This window comes from Panicum virgatum, chromosome 3K (assembly GCF_016808335.1).
Source record: "Panicum virgatum strain AP13 chromosome 3K, P.virgatum_v5, whole genome shotgun sequence".
NCBI lineage: Eukaryota > Viridiplantae > Streptophyta > Magnoliopsida > Poales > Poaceae > Panicum > Panicum virgatum.
The window spans coordinates 29,475,955-29,496,275 of record NC_053138.1 but is presented as its reverse complement, the minus strand read 5'-3'; the positions used below and the strand labels follow the sequence as shown (position 1 = coordinate 29,496,275).

General features: G+C 46.3%; 1 protein-coding gene and 1 long non-coding RNA gene across 3 annotated transcripts; one reads left to right on the top strand and one right to left on the bottom strand.

Annotated features, from left to right (window-relative positions):
* The first annotated feature begins 7,491 nt into the window (after window positions 1-7,491).
* LOC120698872 (calmodulin binding protein PICBP-like) lies at window positions 7,492-11,497 on the top strand. 2 transcript variants are annotated; one of them, XR_005685056.1, is made up of 4 exons: window positions 7,492-9,502; window positions 9,588-10,935; window positions 11,035-11,138; window positions 11,291-11,497. XR_005685056.1 is itself a non-coding variant. In XM_039982637.1 (3 exons), the coding sequence occupies exons 1-2, from the start codon at window positions 7,930-7,932 to the stop codon at window positions 10,922-10,924; spliced, it is 2,910 nt and encodes a 969-aa protein (XP_039838571.1). In that variant the 5' UTR covers window positions 7,493-7,929; the 3' UTR covers window positions 10,925-10,935; window positions 11,035-11,497. The 2 variants fall into 2 exon arrangements, 1 of the variants encoding a protein (XP_039838571.1); XM_039982637.1 differs by having other exon boundaries at window positions 7,493-9,502; window positions 11,035-11,497.
* A 2,205-nt stretch (window positions 11,498-13,702) lies between these two features.
* Window positions 13,703-15,301, bottom strand: LOC120701395. The gene is made up of 3 exons (XR_005686078.1): window positions 14,672-15,301; window positions 14,164-14,587; window positions 13,703-14,025 (listed from the first exon to the last, which is right to left on the bottom strand). It is a non-coding gene; the product is annotated as an uncharacterized LOC120701395 (long non-coding RNA).
* Window positions 15,302-20,321: the final 5,020 nt, after the last annotated feature.

The window sequence follows — 20,321 nt, the reverse complement described above, 5'->3', positions numbered from 1 at the left end:
CAACCAAAGCTCGACAACCTTCCTAGCTTCCTCCTCGACCCCTCCTTCGCGAGCCTCATCGACCAAATCGCCGGGAACCGAAGCTTTTCCGGCCGCCAGCCATTAAAGCCGCCCGAGCTCCACTCCGCCGTCGAACTCCTACCTCCGGTCCCCGTTCTCTTCGCCCAGCAGCTCAAATCGACCTTAGGTGAGCCACTGGTGCTCATGCTCTCCACGTTCCTTCGCGTTCGCGATGTTTCCACGCTCGTTCTTGACCATGCCGCCGCCGGCCGAACTGTGCCACCGCCGCCGTACGCCGCAGGCTCCGCTAGCGCCGCCCTTCCGCCCCGTTTGCGCGCGCACCGAGGTCGCCCAGCCGCGCTGGTGCTTCCCCAGCGCCACCCCGCCGCCGCCTGGCCCGCCGCCGCCGGCCCGAGCCGCGCCGCCGCCGCCTCTGCGTAGCGCCGCCGCTAGGGTCCGCCGGCGCCGACCGCCACGCCGCTTGGCTGCACGCGCGTGGGTCCCACGGCGCTGCTGCTGGTGCGCCGCCGCGCGGGGACGCCGCCGGCCGCCGCCGCCGGGGGCCCCTGGCCTGCGCTTGGCGCGCCGCCGCATGCCGCGCCGTGCGTGGCCGAGCAGGGGAAGAAGCCCCTCCCACTGACCAGTGGGGCCCGCTGGTCAGTGGGGTAAGGGGGGGATCTCTTTTATTTTTGTGTTAATTTCGGCTGTAGCTTGTAAAATCCATATAAATTCAAGGAAAAATTAGAAAAATATGAAATAAATTTTGTTGGATTTGTTAGAGTAAGATCTATGGAGGAAAAATATCCACAGTGGCAAAATGACCTTTTTACCCCTGCAAGAATTTAGATTGTGTTTAGTCATGCTTAATTAGTTTCTATAGATTTGTTAATCTAAAAATTATGAAATTTTTGCAGTAACTTACTTTAAACATGAGTGATCCACCATAAAATTTTCATACTCATAGGACCTAGTTTAGTACATGAATATAAAATGTAACCAAACTTAATTATGTGTATAGGAGTAATAATATTTTTACATATAGATTTTTATACAAAGTATAAGAGGCAAATAATAATGTCTTTGCTAGTCATATTTTATTTTATGGTAAATCCTTCTCTAATTGATAATTTGGCTTCTAATTGTTACTAACACTTAGGGTTAAAGTTAATTATCACCATACATGCGTCATTCTATGTAAATTGTTAATTTGTTTAATGTTTATCTTCTAGTGGCAAAGTCATGTTAGCATTTACTCATTGTCTCATATGCATGACATTTACTCATTATCTCATATGCATACATATAGAATCCGCGACCGAGGAAGTCGTGTACGAGGTGATCGCGGAGCCGCAGGAACAGACGGAGCCAGCCCCGCAGGCGTTTCGTGACGACCCGGCCCAAGGCCCAGTGGACCCTAGCTCTGAGCAGCAGCCCGCAGGCAAGCCCCGGTGCATGTCCTAGTATTTTAAAATTATGACATCCATATATGTTGCTATTACTTATGCATTACGTTTTAGGAGTTGATTTAAAACCTAGTTGCATGATCCATAGTTCCTTGAGTTGTACTAGTATGTATAGGGCGATAGAAACGCTATGCTTAATAAGTATCGATAGAAGTCGAGTGACTGCTTCTCACTCGCGAGATATAGGATGTTTAGAAGACGAGTAATTTCCAGTTACTCGCGAGGTATAAGTTATATGTATAGTTATGTTACAGTATCTGAGTTATTGAAAGTGATATGGAATTGTGAGACCGGGCGGGGAGTGATGATGTTTAGGTATGGCAGCAGGACAGGGTTCCTGGTTGTCTTAGCCCCGCCTGTGTCGATCAAGGACCGGTCGTTGTGGCAGTGCTGATCGGGGATTGAACTGTACTAACCGCATGCCGGGAGTAGGAGGTAGTCGAAACCGGTAAGCCTAGTACTGCCTTGTTTCGAAAGTACAGGACTCCAACTCACCTCCTGGGGTAGTCGAGTAGTCGCGGAGAAATGGGGTTGCATATGTTTATTTTTGGTGGTCTCACGTTGAGCTCGGCTGACCATATGATGGTGGGGCGGTCCTGTAGTTCGAGACGGGGAGGGGAATTGTTGGTTTGTATTGTCCGACGGGGCAAATACGTGCCGTGTTGGTTAGGTCCACCTTGCAAGGTTAAATCGGATCGATTCGCCGTGTCTCGCGGTTATGAGGGCCTTGATCTCTTTGTCGCCACGTAGAAATGTATTAGAAATATTAGTGATACATGATGGAACTATTTCGAATTGTTATTGTAATGCTCCAACATGATTGTTTTAGTTAGGCCAACATTAGATGAGAGTCTTTCTACATAGAATATGAGGCTAAAACATTGAAAGTAAGGATTTAATTATAGATGCTTTTTCTGCAAAACAACTATGGGCCAGAAAGCCGTGCATGTCTAGATAGAGGGGCTATGTATACCCCTGGTCGGGTAAGCCTTGCTGAGTATTAGAATACTCAGGGTTTGTTGCCACCATTATTATTTCAGGACCCCAAGACGTAGACTTCTGCCCGTGTTGTGCTAAATTTATACAGCTGGGCGCGGATGGTTGGGAGGTGGCCGGACCAGATGCTTAGTCATTGCTAGTTTCCAAATCACACACCCGTGGGCTGAGTGTGTGATTCGATACGGCACTTCGTGTATTATAGACGTCAGGTTTCTATATTGGACTTGTTTTAAAATAAAGTTGCTCTTGTATATTACATATGTAATTAAACCAGGTCTGTAGAACTTAGTGTACTCTACTCAGTATTGTAATCGTATTTATATATACTCGTCATATTTGTACTGCCTGTGCTCACCTTCGCGTGGGACTACTGGTGTTTGTTTCGATCGGAATGTCGGTTTCGAAAGGACTGTCAAGTTAAACCGTTAAGCCAAATGTGCCTGATGTGTTCAAATGATGGCCATTTAGCTTAATTTGAGTTTTAATTTGGCGGTTCTGTCACAACCTCTCTCCTCTACCGGCTGCCTCCCCTGCCGGCCGGTGGCGCCACCCGGGCGGGCGAGCCCTCCCCAGGGCAGCTGGTGGTTTGAACCGACTAGCCGTTGCGCCCCCCGTGCGCGCACTCATTTCCCTGGGCGCGCGGAGCCAGGCACCAGCCCAACAAGTCAGCAAGGCACCGCAGGCAGCGAGCCTAGCCATTTGGCATCGCCCCCCGTGTTGCCTCGGGCCTGCCTGCGGGCGCGGTTCCCCGATTCGCACGCACATTAATAAAAGCAGAGAGAGGAGGAGGAGCCCCCCGTTCGTGATCCTGTCCCCGGTCGCGACTCCAACGGCTCCGGATTGAGATCCACTGCAGTTGGGGTGGCTGACTTTGAGCCACTACATGTAGGGCCCACTAGTGCTGGGGCCCGCTGGCAGTGACCCAATGTCAGCAGCCCCAACATCAGCTGATCCGGTTCCAATGGCTCCCGGCCGATCGGTCCGTCCCTCGGTGTGCGCGCACTGGCCGCGGAGGCAGCAACGGCCGCCGCCGGGTGGTGTGCGATGCCACGGGCATGCGCGCGGTTGGAGCGCCCGTCCTGTGGCCGGCGTTGGGTGGTTGCCGGGTTGGGTAGGAGAGACGACGAGTACTTGCAAAGGAAAAAGGTCTCCGTTTGGTGTGGTGGTGTCTGCCCCTTCTGCTTCTTTATCAATGTTGGAACACTTCAGATGTTTCGATAGTCGCAAGAGTGCGATGGTAGGTGGAAGTTGCGGTTGTGCCTTTTCTCCTCTGTCGTCGTTGTGAATAGAGTTTGGCCGTGTTGATGTCCCGATCCAATCGGACAATGAGTATAGTTGAGCAGTAACCTGTATTAACATCCCAATTCAACCGAGCGAATTTATTATTTTTTTTCTTTTTATTTCCTGTCTATACCTCCCGGTGCCGTTAGTTCAAAAAAAAGTCCCCGCCGCGTCCCCGGAGAGTGTAGTGTGGTTAACCCAAGGCGCCGTCCGATCCGTGCGCCCCGGCTCGCTCGCTGCGACGCTCGCGGGGGGCGGGCCGCGTCGCTGCCTTCACTACTCACGGGGCAATTGCTACTCTCGCCGCTGCTCTGTTTTTTTGAATAATGACGCCGCTGCTCTGTTGCCGTACAAGGTTTGCTCCATCTGACGGACAGTAGCATGCTACCTCCCTGTCACCAAAAAGAAAAAGAGCACGGATACCCCTTTTGATGATTTGGATTTTAGCGGTTATACTAGTGTATTCTCTCCGTCTAAAAAAACCGTCATTCTTTGATTCTTAGAAACTGCGTTTGACTGCTCGTCTTATTCAAAATTTTTATGTATATTATAAGACAATAAAATATTATTAAAATATCATTAGTGATGTAATAAGTCATAACAAAAATGATAATATTTGTAAAAGAAAGCTGAATAAGACGAGCAGTTAAATGTAATTTCTAAAAATCAAAGAATGACGGTTTTTTTGGATGGAGGGAGTAGTACTTATAGTACGGAATGAAGATCACAAGTGGCCAAGTGTCGCCGTTTCCAACGTTCTGCATCTCTTGCTTAGTTTGACCGTCTCCCACCACGTCACATGGCATTAATCCCTGCACCATTTTTTATTTCCAAAAAAAAACTTATCCCTGCACCAAGGCCCTGTTTGGGACCGTGTACGTGGGCCGCGCGTTCTGCCAACCTCGCTCGCCAGAGAATCGGGATTCTCTCCGCGATTTCCGATTACGGATTCTTAGTTCAAAAGGCTGCCGCATGCTGAAGCCGCGATGGAGGTAAGCGCGACGAACGCAGACTGTTTGGTGGGATTTTCTTGCTTCTGGCGTTCTGACGACTGAGAATCCGTTTATAAGCGGAAACAAACAGGGCCCAAATCAACTCGTCCCAGAAAAGGGTCCCTAGTGCGCAATGAAGCTGATGCAGTAAACTGAATCTTGAAGAGGTCGTCGTACACTCGTACTAGTGTACTACCGTGCACCGAATGGGCGGTAACAGCACTTCAATAATTCGAGACATTTGGTCATCAAATCAAAAAAACTAAAAGCAAACAGCTCTTCAGTCTTCACTCCTAGTAAAACTCTAGCAGCACAAGTCCTGAAAAAAAAAGAAGCACGGATGACGGAAAAAAAAGGCGCTAACATCTTTGGCGCCTTTCGGACGTCATAGTATGAAGCAATCAAGCCGCCGCAGCGTTTGTACTCTTGCAGGCTTCGCTTGGTATGCCACGCAAGCACGCCGCAAGTTAGCGGCCGCTCAAGCTCGATTTGCGGCGCTCGCTTATCGGTTAATGGTAGTTAGGGTTCGTGATGGAAAAGGACGTGGCGCCATCAAACAATGAAAAGGGGAGAATGCAGATGGGCGCCGTACCTAATATTCCCTCTCGTTCATTTTCTATCTTTTTTTAATTATTTTGCCAGGTCGAGTCCACGCCAGAAGATCGCTGGCCGGGCAACTGAAGCGAGGACCGGAAAAAAAAATATTTTGACTCTTTTTTTGGTCACATACCGGCTGCCGGAGATTGAGTTCGCATGCTACACGTGCGCTGCGCGTGGGCATCACTGACATCAGCTCTATATATCGACCATGCATTATACTAATATGGATGCTCTAATGATTGGTTCTCGTGGATCCGTCCAGGAAACCCGAGATGAGGATGGCGATCGATCCACGGATTAGGTGTGTGGGCGTGTGGCCTTCAGTTTCAGGGCTTTGCTTCTTGTCATGGATGCTCTAATGATTGGTTCGTCTCCGGCCATCGGATTAAGAAACCATCTTCAAATATGGAGTGCCGACCAGGAACTGCAACAGCTGCCGATCGAGAAGCTTTTCGTCGATCCTTGATTGCAATGGCCCCAAAAAGCATGCCAAAAATGTGCTTGGGGTTAGTATTAATTAGTTACTCCTACACGGCTAAACCTCGCTCAGCGAAGATCAACAAAGCCAAAAAAACAACAACAAATTTTAGAAACTACGAAGTTTTTAGAGCCTTCAAGAGACTGATGAATTGCGTTACTCTTCAATTTTCGGGCATTCTTTCCATCTACAGACACGGTTCATCTTCTTCTTCATTATTATGGTCATGACCGTTGTTTGCGCCTTTCGGCCGCTGAATTGCGGTAAGAGGAATCCGAGCTTTTTCATCTGGTGCTCCAGCATCAGAACCCAAATACTGGCATGGGCCCCGTGCCTCGCACTATCCTATAATTAAAGACCAATAATCCGCACCAAAGCTTCTTGCAAATCTCTATCATCAGTACTGTGGATTTCAACGTCAGCATCTTATCTTGGCGTCCCGGTTTAGCCTTTTTAATTGGGATTTCCTGTGAGAAGAAAACTTCAAGAACAGCCCTGATCTTATATATATTTTCCTCCCCATAATTAGATCCGAGCTCCTCCTGTTTATAGTCAGTGGTTTTGTACTTTCATGTACTTGAACGACTTACGCAAATACCAGTAGATTAAATGATGATTTTGCTGGCCTTCATTGTTGCAATTGAAAATATGGGTCCTTCGTTTGCAACAACTTCCTAAAGAATTGTATGGGCATCCGTCGAGCTAACGCACAGGTTCGTGGATCCTCTACTTTCTTTTTTCGTAGCAAATGTCATAGTTATCGTTTTCTCCGTGGTGCTGGCCTACTTCCCAAAGAGCTTCCTCTAACCTTGAACCCAAATGTTTAACCCTTGCTGCCTGCCACTAGCCTCTCCCTAACGATTTCAGGAGATGATAAATTATAGTCCACTAATACTTCCTCTGGACTATAATTAGTGGACGTATTAGTGGACTATACTTCCTCTTCCCCAGACCCCGCACAGTGCGGGAAGCCTACGGCACTGGGTACGCCCTTTTTTTAATACTTCCTCTAATCACAAACATAAGTTGATTTTGGTTCGTTCTAAGTTTCTTCCACTTTGAGCATCAATACCTAAAGCTTTATGTAGTTTAGTAACACAAATTTATGTTACTGAATTTTTTTGAACTTAAATGTTACTGAATTTAGTATAAAAATAGTGTCAATGTATTTATCATATATTGTCAATATGCACATTGACGAAGTTGCATGTCAGCAAAAGTGGGCTATGGCCCGCCCAAATAAAATCACATATAGGTATATGTAAAATTAAAGTCTTGAAGGCCCATTTCGTGTACAACTCACCTAGTCTGGCACAAGTTGCAGGCTGCACTGCGTCCGCGTCCCTGCAAACGCTGAAAAACTGAGTTTCAGCTGCTTCATTTCTATCTCCGCCACTATGTCCTTGCGAACGCTGAAAATGCCCCCCTACGGTTTATTTTTAGCTCCGCCACCGAATACGCTGAATATGCATGTAACTTAAAAAAATTTAACTAACCTAGACGGACTATAGTACACTTAGTACTAAAGCAAACTTTAATGGTGGAGCAATAAAATCCATTCTCTTTTAACTTTTTTTTACCACAAACTCATAAATGCGGCCTGCAAAAGCCAACGCAGAAACGGCCCCAGAAATGCAGAATGGCCGCCCCAGAGGATGCACGCCCGTTGTCAAAAATTATCGGGGGACCTCCTCACCTTCCTTCCTCCGGAGAAGTCTCAAAGATGACGGCCGCTTTCAGCCGCCCACCCACTGTGTTCGGCTCCCCCATATCCTCCATCTTCCACCTTTTCCTTGTGCTCTCCTCTCAATTCTCAATCAAGCCGAGTCTTGTCTTGTCCCTCCCTTAATCCCCTTCCTTCTCCCACCTCCCAACCTCCCTCCTCAGTTCACATCACCTTTGCTTCGCTTTGGCTTGCTTTCGTGCCGTCCATCAACGCAAGAAGCCAGCAGGTTCAAGCAACCCTCCAGTTTCAACAACGCAAGAACCTATTGCGAAAAGAAACCGTTGGTAACAGCAAGCCGAGGCGAGGAGAAATCCAGCTGAGGATTAACTTGCAGGAGGCTAAGGGATCTCAGAAGCTGCCGTCGCCGCGGACGCCGAGGGAGTAGCAGCCATGGTGCGGAGCAAGGAGGCGCCCAAGAAGAAGCCCAAGGACCCGCTCCTGACGCCTCCGTCCAAGCCCAGGGGCGGCGGCTTCCTGGCCGAGCCGGGCCGCCCGTGGAGCCGCGGCGGCGCGGCCATGTCGCCGGTGCCCAGCTACATGAGGGGCACCAGCAGCTCCGACGCCAAGGCCGGGCGCCGCGCGCGGCCGGTGGCGCCGGTGTCGGCTTCGGCGTCGCCAGCGCGGCGGATGACGGTGGCGTCGGTGCCGGCGTCGGCGTCGCCCGCGAGGCGGAGGCCGGCGGTGCGGGTGCTGACCAGGGGGAAGGTGCTGTTCCCGGAGGAGGCGCCCGGCTCTGGCTCCGGCTCCGCCCTGGGCCGCGCCACGTGCTCGTCGACCATGAAGGAGGCCAAGTTCCCCGACGCGCTCGACCTCGCGCCGGGCGCCACTGACGCCGAGGGCCCCGCGGCGCTGCGCGTGTGCCCCTACACCTACTGCTCCCTCAACGGCCACGCGCATCACTCGCCGGCGGTGCCTCTCCGGAGCTTCCTCGCGTCGCGCCGCCGGCTCATCAAGACGCAGCAGAGCATGAAGCTCAAGGGCGTCTCGGCGTTCCGCAAGAAGTCAGGGGAGAAGAGCATGAGCGGCGGCGGCAGCGGAGGTGGAGGCGCGAAGATCGCGCCTTTGATCGACGAGGAGGCCGTCGGCGACTTCTTCGTCGAGGTGTACGCCGGCCCGAGGGTGAGCTCGGACATGAGCTGCAGCGACATGTCCCTGGACGAGATGTACTCCACGGTGCGGAGGATGGAGTTCGTCGTTTTCGATCGGTGCGGCGCGGACGAGGACAGCGAGAAGGGCAAGGATCTTGTTGTCTGCGATGATGGTGACCCTGAGCCTCACCTGAAGTTCCAGGAGAAGCACGGTGCCATCAGGGATAGCTTGTCAGAGTGCAGCGGAGCTGACACTGGCAGTGATTTTGTCGAGGAGTTGCCATGGCTGAGGTACCACGGATACGAATACGATGATAGCTTGGATGATGAGATCGCGGAAGAACAGAGGATGAGAGAGGAGGCTGGTGGGGTAGAGATTTCTGGGGAGCATGAAGAGGAACAAGGAAAGTCTGGTAGATCAGCTGCTGAAGATTTCAAAGAAGATGCTGCTGAAGAACTGGAAAATGATGATGTGGAGAACACCTCTAATTTGGCCTGTGGAGCAGAGATCATCGCAGATCAAGATGTTGCTTGCAGATTGGAGGCATGGCAGGAGCCCGATGGAAGAGATGAAGAGCAGCTCTCTGAAGATGTCTACAAATCAGAGATTCCTGACCAAGAAGTAACAGGAGGTGCCAATACTATCCTGGAAGAAAGCTGCAAAGAGGAGACTTTCGTGGATCAAGAAGCAAATGATGATGTGTGCAGCGTGGAATCTGATGGCGAATCAGAGGTCACCCAGGAGCAGGATGCAGAGGATGAAGAAAGCACGCCAGATGATGACTCTGAGATGGAGATTTCTGAGAATACTATCTCTGGTGATGGATGCAGAGAGGATTTCTCCGAGGAAGTAACCTCCAGAGCTGTCCCAGAAGGTAAGGTTTATCACTTCAAATGCTTTTAGTTTTTGTATGTTGACATCCAGAGACTATCTATTGATGTCCATGTGTTTAAATCCAGATGATAGCACTGCAGACAATGAACAATATGTCGGCACTGTGGATGATGCATTTGAACAAGACGGCACCCCTGCAAGTGGCCACAATGATGCTCAAAAGGAATTTTGTATCACAAGAAGCAAACTTGAGGTCATCTCTGAAGAAACTGCTACAGCTCAGCAAACCTATCAAGATGGCTCCATCAATGACATGGTTCCAAAGGAAATGGAAATTACCACATGCAAATTGGAAGAAGCTTTTGAAGAATCTGGTAATCCCCAAGAAAGCAACAGGGGTGGTATCTCCACATGTGTCGATGATGCTCAAGTGGAACTGGATATTACCACATGCAAGTCGAAGGATGCTTCTGAAGAATCCAATGCCACTGAAAAAAGTGGGCTAAATGATAATGCAGAGAATGTTACAGAAGGTGCTGAAATGGGTCCAGAAATTACCAAATGCAATTTGGAAGATGCCTCTGAAGAATCTGGTACTGATGAAGACACGGCAGAAGATGATGAATCTGCATGTTACAGTGGTGACACTCAAAATGATTTGCAAACAACCAAATGCATATCACTAGACACTTCCAAAGAATCTGCTATCGCTCAAGAAGCTGATCAGAGTGTAATTCAAGAAGATGAGGATGGGATCAAAACTGCAGGTGGTCAAAATAAATCTGAAATTACACCATGTGAATCAGGAAGTGCTTCTTTAAAACCTGCTAAGTCTCATGAAGCTGATGGAGATATTAATATCACACATGCTAGTTATGGTTTGCAAAAGGATACTACCATGCCAAAACTTGATGCTTGTGAAGGTAATACTGCCACTGAAGAAGCAGGTTTGCAAAAACTTGATGCTTATGAAGATATTCGTGCTACTGAAGAAGCAGTCCAATCTTCGCAAATACCAGCAGATTTCGCTGATGCAAAAGAACCTTCTATTGATGACATATGCGGTGCATTCAGCGGGATGAACCTCAAGGGAGATGTATATTTTGATCCTGCCGAGTCAGCCACATGTCCAAGGAATAAACTGATCATCTCCAGGAGGAGGAGAACGCCCGAAGAGGAGGAATACCTGCGAGGTTTCAATCCGCGAGCACCGAACTTTCTTCCTCTGGAGTTGGATCCAGATGCAGAGAAGGTTGACCTGAAGCACCAAATGATGGATGAGCGGAAGAATGCAGAGGAATGGATGATCGATTATGCTCTTAGGAGGGCAGTGACAAATTTAGCTCCTGCTCGAAAGAAGAAAGTGGAACTTCTTGTCCAGGCCTTTGAAACCGTCCTGCCGCATGATGAGGATGATAAGAAAAGCATCACACCCACAAGGCCTGTCCAAGCCTGCAACTGATGACACTAGAGGTAAGAACATGTTCTAAAATGTTGTTCCCGGCAATAGTTCAGTTGCACAACTATTTCATTACTCTCAACTTCCATTTTGCTTTTGTGTATCTTTTGCAGTTAGTGGTTACACTAATAGCGATGTTGACGCTCGCAAGCTACTAACTCGGAGGTCACTGCAATATTAGTGCCAGTGACCTGCTCCAAGTTTGAATGAGAGAGCTGCTTACTAATTGCTAGGGATAACTAGAGATCCTCTAGCTGAGTTGTTTAAGAGGAGCTCACTCTTGCTCCACAATGAAGGCTTACTGCTTACTACTGATCAGGATATTCGTATCCAGTTGCTGAGTGGCAAAAGGGAAGCTTACCAGCTTGAGCTATGTAATTTAAGTGTGTATATGTCTCGTGTGCTAATGTCGTCTGATATTGTACTGACGGCTCTGTGAGGCTTGAAAACTGTCGAGGGCGATGAGATGCCCTTTGGCAAAGATCAAATAAAACTCATCTTGAGTGCACAACTGTTTCTACTGAAGATGATTCTGTGTATCAATTGCAGCCCATATAACGTGTTTGCATTTGTAAATCTTGAATTACATAGCAGCAAATCTTGAGAGCCGTGTGTCTTTGTAACTGCACAAGCATATGATTTCTCGCGAACAGAGTTGGTGCAGCAAATTGTTAGTTACCGAGTCATCTGTAGATTGTCAGGTCGTCGTTGTACTCGAAAATGAACTCATCAACCGATCTGACGGTTGCAGCTAAATTGTTTCAGTTCTAGAACAGTGTATGCCGGTGCTCGGTGCCACCAGAATGGGAGACGTCCAAGTAGTCTCCATCTGTGTTGACGCAGGAACAGATTGGCTCGAGTCATGGGTCCCAGGTCCCAGGTCCCAACGAACGAGATGGACACGCACACGCAGACGACAGCCGGCCATGGATCTTCCGATGTGACGCGCGAGCTGAACAATCGGCATCCTGGATGTCGCTTCTGCTGCAGCCTGATCTTCGTGTGCACGAGTAGATATGCTTTCAATTTGGTCGCTTTCTCAAAGACTGTTGTAATTCATGTGTAATCTTGCATCTGTATTCTGCTATTCTTCATGGGCAAATTCGGACAAATTTTCAGTGAAACTCGTGATTAGTTACAATAGTTTTGCAGTCTAGCTTTGCATGAGTACACCCCCGATATCAGCATTTGCGTATTTGTAGGACTTATAAATCCAGCTTTTCATTATTTCAGTGGAATTTGCACGAGTGAAAGGCGCGGCACTTGCACTTCTGATCTGGTGCTCACCACAACACCGAGGAAGTTCAGCGGCAGCAATATGGACATCCACCTTTAGCATGGTTGGCCATTCAGTCTGATACAATGCAGAGATGTGCGTCTCAGAGTTAAGCATGAATTTCGTTCAGAAAAAGAGCGAAGCAATAATCGGCAACGTCAATGCCAGAGTGCTCCGTACTTTGGTGATCAGTGTCCTGGAGTACACCGATTGAAGAACTAACATTGAACAAATAATGTCACAGCGCTTCAAGAAGTAAACTGGATCAGTGTATGTGAAAAAAAAGCACATGATTCGTTCTTGTTTGGGCCTTTGGGGATCAGTGTCTATAACTAGAATTACTTTTACTGAAGAAGGATACGAAGAAGACTACTTACTAGTCTGAACTGTTATCTGTATAAATTTGCAGTAACTCTTCATACTACAGAAACCTGTTAATGCAAGACTGCTCCATCTTTAAATCCGGTGCATTGAAATGCAGTAGATATTTCTCAGTCCAATGCTTTACTAATACGCAAATCAACATACGATCTTCAAGTCCAGTGCATTGAAATGAAGTAGTGATCTCAAATCTCCATGCTCTTCGTCTCTCTCCCTCCCTCTTCCCCTCCCACGCCGCTCACCAGCAGCCTAAAGTTCCGCACATGGATGAACAGAAACAGAAATGCAATGATTTTCTTGATGACCAAGTACAAAACAATAACGTGGAAAGATCTTGGTAGGTGTTTGCATGACTGATGACTGCAGGCACATAGCACTTGCATTACTGCTCGCAGTGGATATTTCTTTACCTCTGTTTTTTTGGGGGGATAGGAGATATTTAAAGGACTTGCTGTAGGTATCAGCCATTTTTCACTGAAGGAACTGCTACATATGAACAGAAAACACTATACCACACACTTTGATCGTCGATCGAGGTAGTCTCCACTCTAGTGCCAGGAACTAAAAAAATGGATTCGTGCAGGGTGAGGGATGATGAGATTACAACTGATGACATGAACACAGTGAGGACACAAGTGTCTCGCCCTAGGCCTGGGAAGCATCGGGAACCTCACGGTTAGTCCTCACTTGCTAACAAATTGAATCATTTCTGGCACATCCATGCCCGGCCCATCAATCCACCAACTTCAGGCTGCAATGGTGAAAGGATGGCTCTGGCATTCGCTGAGAGGTGGCTGGAACTTGAATTCGCCATGTTCACCAAACACGTCCTCATTACAACATGACTGAAGATACGAGGCATTTTAAAATGCCTTCAAAAGTGGCAAAAATGCCTTCACAGACTATTTAAGGCATTTCTGAAAATGCTGCTGAAAACATGGACGCAAAAAGTCTTTGGTGGCATTTTTCAGAACGCCTTTAAAAATCAATGATAAAGGCATTTTCAGAATGCCTAAACTACTTTCGGAGGCATTATGCAAGGTGCCTTTGAAACTTCTTAGGGCATTTTTTTTCAGAATGCCCTCAAAATTCAAATGCTGATTGAGGCATTTCTAAATTAAAGGTGACCCAAATCAAGCAATTGTATTTGAAAATGAACTAACAAGATCATACATTCATGTCTGTTATTTTCAATCACTTAACATTTCATATGTTCCTGGTTTTGTATCCATATCTGTAACTAAACACAATCAATGAAGCTAGAAAAATGAATAAATATCCATCTCCAAATATTGTTCCTTATATCCTGCCTCCTGAATGAGTGAAATTGCTTGCTCACTTGATTAGACAAAAAAAAACTTTTCGAATCAAGCTGTATATCAAACTTTAACTCTGTACTCAATGGATGTTCCTTGCCTTCCTGTCGTCCTCACTTGATTCATGCTTCCTGCTTGGAACAAGATACTTGGATGAGTAACATAATGGACAAATACACCATGTATTTGGAGTACTAAATCTAAATAACAGGAGTAATATGCATCAATGATTATAAGAGAAGGCCAAACAAACAGAGTGAGAAACTTACTTTTAAATGTACTAACATCAAGATGTTGTTTTTTCTTTAGACACCTCCTTGCTAGCTTGTTTTCAGACATGGTTTGTGAAGCGCCCTGAGCGTTGTTAAACTTGGAAACCTCAGATTTTGATGTTGACCTTTTTTGCTCTATGGTCCCACTTAAGCGCACAGAACATACATTTTTCTTTGGCCATGCTATACAACGGGCACTTGCATTTACCAGGTTCTGTATCTTCCCATGTGCACGAGGCAATATGGTTGTTTGGTTAAAAACAACACTGTCAAGGACCTCAACACAATCTGCCAATGGATAACCATCACTTGCTTTAGCTTTGCTATCAGTTTTCTGAATGGTCCCCAATGCCGCCATCCTTTTACTATTTGGTGACTCCAAACCAACGTCCATGCCACACTTTATATCTTTCACCTCATCCTACAAAGAAATTTTACTCCTAAGTCTTTCATCTATCTACTATTAGTTTAGTAAAAATTAATCTGCAAAAAAAGTATACCTCACCTTATTGAGTGGTGTCTTAAATTTTCTTGGTTTCTTTACTTTCTCTGGAAGGCTTTATTGAGCTGGTTTGTCCTTTCCTTTTTGCTGGTGAGTATGCTGTGGTATCTAGTATCTTGCACTTTGTTTTTTCCAGACATGGTAACACAATATTCCTTGTTTCCTAAGACCTGAAGAGAAAACTGAATGGCAATTGTGACTAATTAGTAAATCAACTCAAATAGAACTATGGTTTACCTCAAGTTGTATTCCAGGTTTCTTTTTTGGATGTGACTAATTAGTAAATCAACTCAAATAGAACTATGGCTTTTATGCATGTATGACAAGGATACGAAGGTATTTTTGAAGAAAATGCCTCTGTTCTTAGCGGGCATTTTTACAAAACGCCCCAAGTAGTGTATGTATTTAGGTGTATTTCAGTTTTGCCTCCAAATGCAACGTTTTCAGTGGCCATTTTAGAGAAATGCCTTTATGTATTAAGTAACTAAGGCATTTTCGGCATTTTAAGAAAATGCCTTTACGAAAATGCCTTCAAATCACGGTTGTGTACTAGTGCGTCCAGCTGAGGGAGATCACTTTGCAGCACATTGACGGAAGAAGGCATAGGCGATCTCCCATTACTATGGCCATGCACGCCCATCCCCCATGCTGACAGCCAGAGACTTCGGTGATGAGGAAGCTTTGGGAGATGAGTGTGCGTTTTGGTAGTTTAGGGACCAGCATGACACTTCGAACCAAGCTCAAATGCCGGCGGTTCAATTTACTCTACTATCAGTCTATCACTTTCTGAAACGGTGCATCCTTCTTGTAGCATTCGATGGCAATTGTTGGCTGTAATCATCCACTTGTGGATGTAAAGGCCGGATATTTTTCCTTAATCTAAAAAAAACTTTCGATGGTAATAACAAGAAAAGTTGAGGTAAAACTGGAAATTCAATATATGGTCCTTTTACTAGCTAGTAAAATTCAAGATACGGTCACCTTTCTAACATACTCATAAAACAACGCATACATACAGTTCGTGCAGAGCGTGGTAGGTGTCCATAAGAATAGCTGCATTTGGAGCACTAGTAGTATTTGTAGCAAATCAGTTTCTTAAAAGCTTCTATTCCTTTTTATTCTATCTCACTCCTCACGTAAATACAAAGCATACATATCACTGCACTAGAAATCAAGAAAGGGTCTCAATAAAAGTGAACACGCCAAGATGGTATGAGAGACGATGTCTCAATATGATTCAAGCTGGAGGACACATTAGGTAGGGTGCACTTGTGCGGGGCAGTTTGTGGGGCTATAAATCCTTGCTCAATTCCTCCAAGTAATGCAACGTCAGCTCCCAGGTCTAATTGGAAAAAGGAATTTATAAAGCCTTATTGGAGGGGTGATCGAGCTGTTCTATATATCATCCAACACCGTACCACATGCTACCAAATGCCATAAGCATGATAACCTCACTAAGATATTGTGGGGTTGGGAAGCATCAAGAATTCACGGTTGGTTGCTTTAATTTCTCAGTTATTCATTTATCAGAATTAACTTATACCTCATCGCTATGATTCAAATAAACAACTAACCGTGTTCCTGTGAATCCATGCACAACTGCACATGAAAGTTCGGCAATGCTACAACTAGAAGTGTGGAGACCATGTCAAGAGGGGAGACCTACGGCAGCAGCATTAGTCACATTTTTGGCAGCTAGAGATAGCTGGAAGAGAGAGCCGAAAGGATCAACAGTACAGTATTGTTAACAGAATGGCCACAACAGCTTCTCCCGTTCTACCACAGCTGCAGCTGCCTCGCTTGCGCTAGAATAGGATAAGTTGTTATTATAGCACTCAAAATTCATGTACATGTATTAATAAATCATGAGATCAATAGAAGATATTGTTGGCTCTCAGTCTGTTTCATGGTAGTCTTGCTAAGCTATCTACTTTGCTTTAATTAGGTTTATAAGCAAAATAGATAGCAAAACTGCTCCATCTTTAAATCTAGTGCATTGAAATGAAATAGACCTCTCCCAGTCCAATGCTTTAATATGCAAATCCGTATCCGATATTCTTTTTGTTCTTCTTTTAAAAAAAATCTTTTATTTTTTTTTTCAAAAGGCCATATTGGATCTTCTGATCAAGAATATAAATATTGAAAATTTGATGCAAGACCGCTCCCCATTAGAGAAGTACTATCTTTATTATTATGTTTAGGACAAGCAAATATTTAGTTGAAAAAATGAATTATTTCACATGTCCTTAGTGTCGTATAAATTTAAGAAAGGATGCATTATAATAGTAATAATGTTGTTGAGAAATGAAGCAACAAAGAAGTCTTGAGCAGATACGGTAGGTGTGACCAATTCTGCATTACTACTCGCAGTGGACCAATTCTTTTTCCACCAAATGGATATAAAAGGACTCCATCTTACCGATCTGTTTCTATATGTAATTAAAGACAAAATTTCCCACTACACTGAAATAGGGGGATTCAGCAATATGTGTGCAACAGCACCAACTGCCACGAGATAGTCTCAACTCGAAAGTTCGGACTGTACTGTGGGAGCTGCTCGATCTATAATAATCTATATTGTCCAATATCGTCACCACAGTCCACAACAGCACCAACTGCTCGATATATGATATACTACACACATGAACAAATGTAGCAGGGACAATCACTGATAAGCTGGCACTGTAGGGCTAGGAGGCATCGAGAACTTTACGGTTGGTTGGTCTCTAAATTATCCCTCCGTGTTCACCAATCACTGTTCAGCTAGCCGTAGGGATGGGTTTGTCAGCCTGATTGCCAGGCCGTAGTGGCGAGCGGTTACTCTTTTGCCATCGCGCGCAAAGCCTAGGTTCTGCCAGGAGAGATCGCTGAATTTGGAGCAGCACTGCATCAATCAGGCATTCAGGCCATCAGCGGCCTAAGTAACTCCTGATCAGTAGCATTGTGTACTGTGTTACATACTCCCTCCGTTCCAATTATAAGACATTCCAACAATCTTGGAGAGTCAAAGTTTTTTATGTTTGACCAAATTTATATAATAGAATAATGACATTTATTATATAAACTAAGTACCATTGGATTTTTTATTAGTTATATTTTCATAGTACATCAATTTGATATCATAAATTTTTATATTTTTCTATAATTTTGGTCAAACTTGAGATTGCTTTTACTCTCCAAGATTCTTGAAATATCTTATAATTTGAAACGGAGGGAGTGCTGCATCAGTAGCAACACTTCTAGCTTGCAACAAATTATTAAATTCTTATTCTTCCCCTTTTCTAATATGTTACACCGTAAAATTTCAATTTTAGAATGTGAATATCTTTTCGAATAAACTTATCCATTTTCTAGACTTTCTAATTTTTTTCAGATTTTGTTGGATTTATTCTCAGTTTCTAGAACAAACCCAATATTCTTTGAAGTCTCTAGAATCATGTTCACAAGCTTCAATTATTTTATTTGTACTTGTGCCGGCCCAAACTATCTCGGTAGAGATGTTATGGTTTATGGAGCGAGTTGTGCAGTTCCGGTAGTTTCCCTTTGCAGTGGGTATCAGCGGACATCATGCGAGAGTTACAAACTTTCTGCCTCTTGCAAGCGTCGTTGTTCCCGACGATGTTCCACGCCAAACAGCCGCTGCCATGCAGAATTGGCCGCCGTAGTCCGCTGCCAAGCCAAATAGCCACCACGACTCCTCCACCATGCCGCTGTCGTCTTCAGATCACACACACGATTGCCGATCTCCCAACTCCGGCCTTACGTTGGCAGAAGTTAGTGGACTACACCACACAGAAAGAGTCACTGCAATGTAGGACCCTTTGCCGAAGTACTGCTGCCGCACCATGCACATCAAACATCCGAAACACCACGCGCGGATCCTGGAACTCCGAGACAACTCCTCACCCGAGTCGGATTGGGATATCGACCAGGCCTCCACTCAAGCGCGTGGGGCCTCGCCACATCCACCACCGCATACCACTCTTCGGACACTACCTTAAAGCCCACAGAGGCCTCCTCGCCACTCCCGCTGTAGGACTCTCCAAGGATCCGGGCTTGCATCACTGTCGAGGGTGACACAGTACCACCGAGCCACTCCAAAACTTCATCTTCGCCGTGCCGCCGCTGGAATCTCCGCTTCACCACCTGTGCGGACAGGCCTCCAGAGACATGGCTCATCTTCGCTGCCTAGGTCAGATTGGGACATCAACCCAAGCCTAAACTCACTGAGACAGGTTGGATTGGGTCGTCGACCAGAGCCCTTGCATACTCTACCCGGTCGGATTGGGCTCTCAACGCGACTCGCATCAACAAAGGCAAACATTTTTTTATTTATAGGAGGAAGAAAGGAAGAGAAGAGGTAGCACACCCCGTCTATGCCATCCAGATTATCCTGGTGTCGCCTTCGAGAAGGTCACGTCGTTGAAGGCACCATCGATGCCAGCCCAAGATGGGTTGGGTTTTCACCCGCAACATCCGACACGGGGAGGCGGAGAGGTGCAAAAGGAAGCCTCCAAGGAGGGAGCGGCGTCAACAAACATCGTCGTAAAAGCTTTCTACCAACACCTACGCAGATCCGTGCTCGCCACCGCATCAAGCTGCCGCCGTGTGCTCTTCACCTCACCAAGCTGCCATCGCGACGAGCCCGCAACAGGGACACGCCTCCCGCACTGCCGAGCAGGGGCCGCCAAGGAGCCTGACAAGAGATCACCGCCCACCCCCATCTCCGATGATGGAACCGACCATCGTTGGTACAAGCTTGGAACGGCCAGCAAGGCGTGGATTCGGCCGCCAACACGCTGAACCGGCCACCCCCGAGCGAATCTAGTCGTCTGCCATGTCCAGAGAGTAGGAGAGAAGAATGGTGGAGGGGAGAAAGAAGGGAGAGGGTGGATGGGAAAGAAGAGGGAACGAGGGGGAAGGCCCCGCCGCCGTCCTCCTCGCAGCTCATCGGAGTTCCGGCGGCGGCGGAGGTGAGATTCGGTGGGGTGACAAGGATCCGCCAGAGTCGCCCACAGAGGATGACGCGGGGGCGATGGGACTACGTCACTTTAACATACTAACTGGCTGTGTACTTTTAGGTTGTTAACCATACTTGTGTGAAACTAAACTTCCATGCGGCCAGATCTCCATTTTATGAAGTTGTCGTTTCTATAAAAACTGCACTTCTAAGCAAGGAGAATAACAGAAGGAGCAATAGAAATGGCTGATACATGTTCCATTCTGAACTCATAAATTCAGAACTCTATTAGGAATGTACTATCTGAGAGTTATACATGTTCCTTATTGATGCCAAGGTTGTTTGTTGTGCAGGATAAAAAAGGGACCACATAGGTTTAGCAAGTGCTTTGTTTAATTTATCTTACAAGTACAAATGAAAAGAAAATTATTAACATGAGGTAGCCAAATTATTGCATCGGCAAGCCAATAAGTAAACTTTTCTTTTTTCAGAAATCCATACTCGATGTTGTATGTTCGGACTTCTAATAATCTGTTGTGAGTCGAACAGATTCAGAATTGAATAAAAGCTTCTGAACTGAACGGGAGCAATTAAAAAATGATTTGAACTAAGTCACGGCGATATGGCTTTTGGGATCTGGGCAGGGAGAGCACGGTATGTCCATGGGTGAAAGTGAAGCCCATGGAGCTCGAA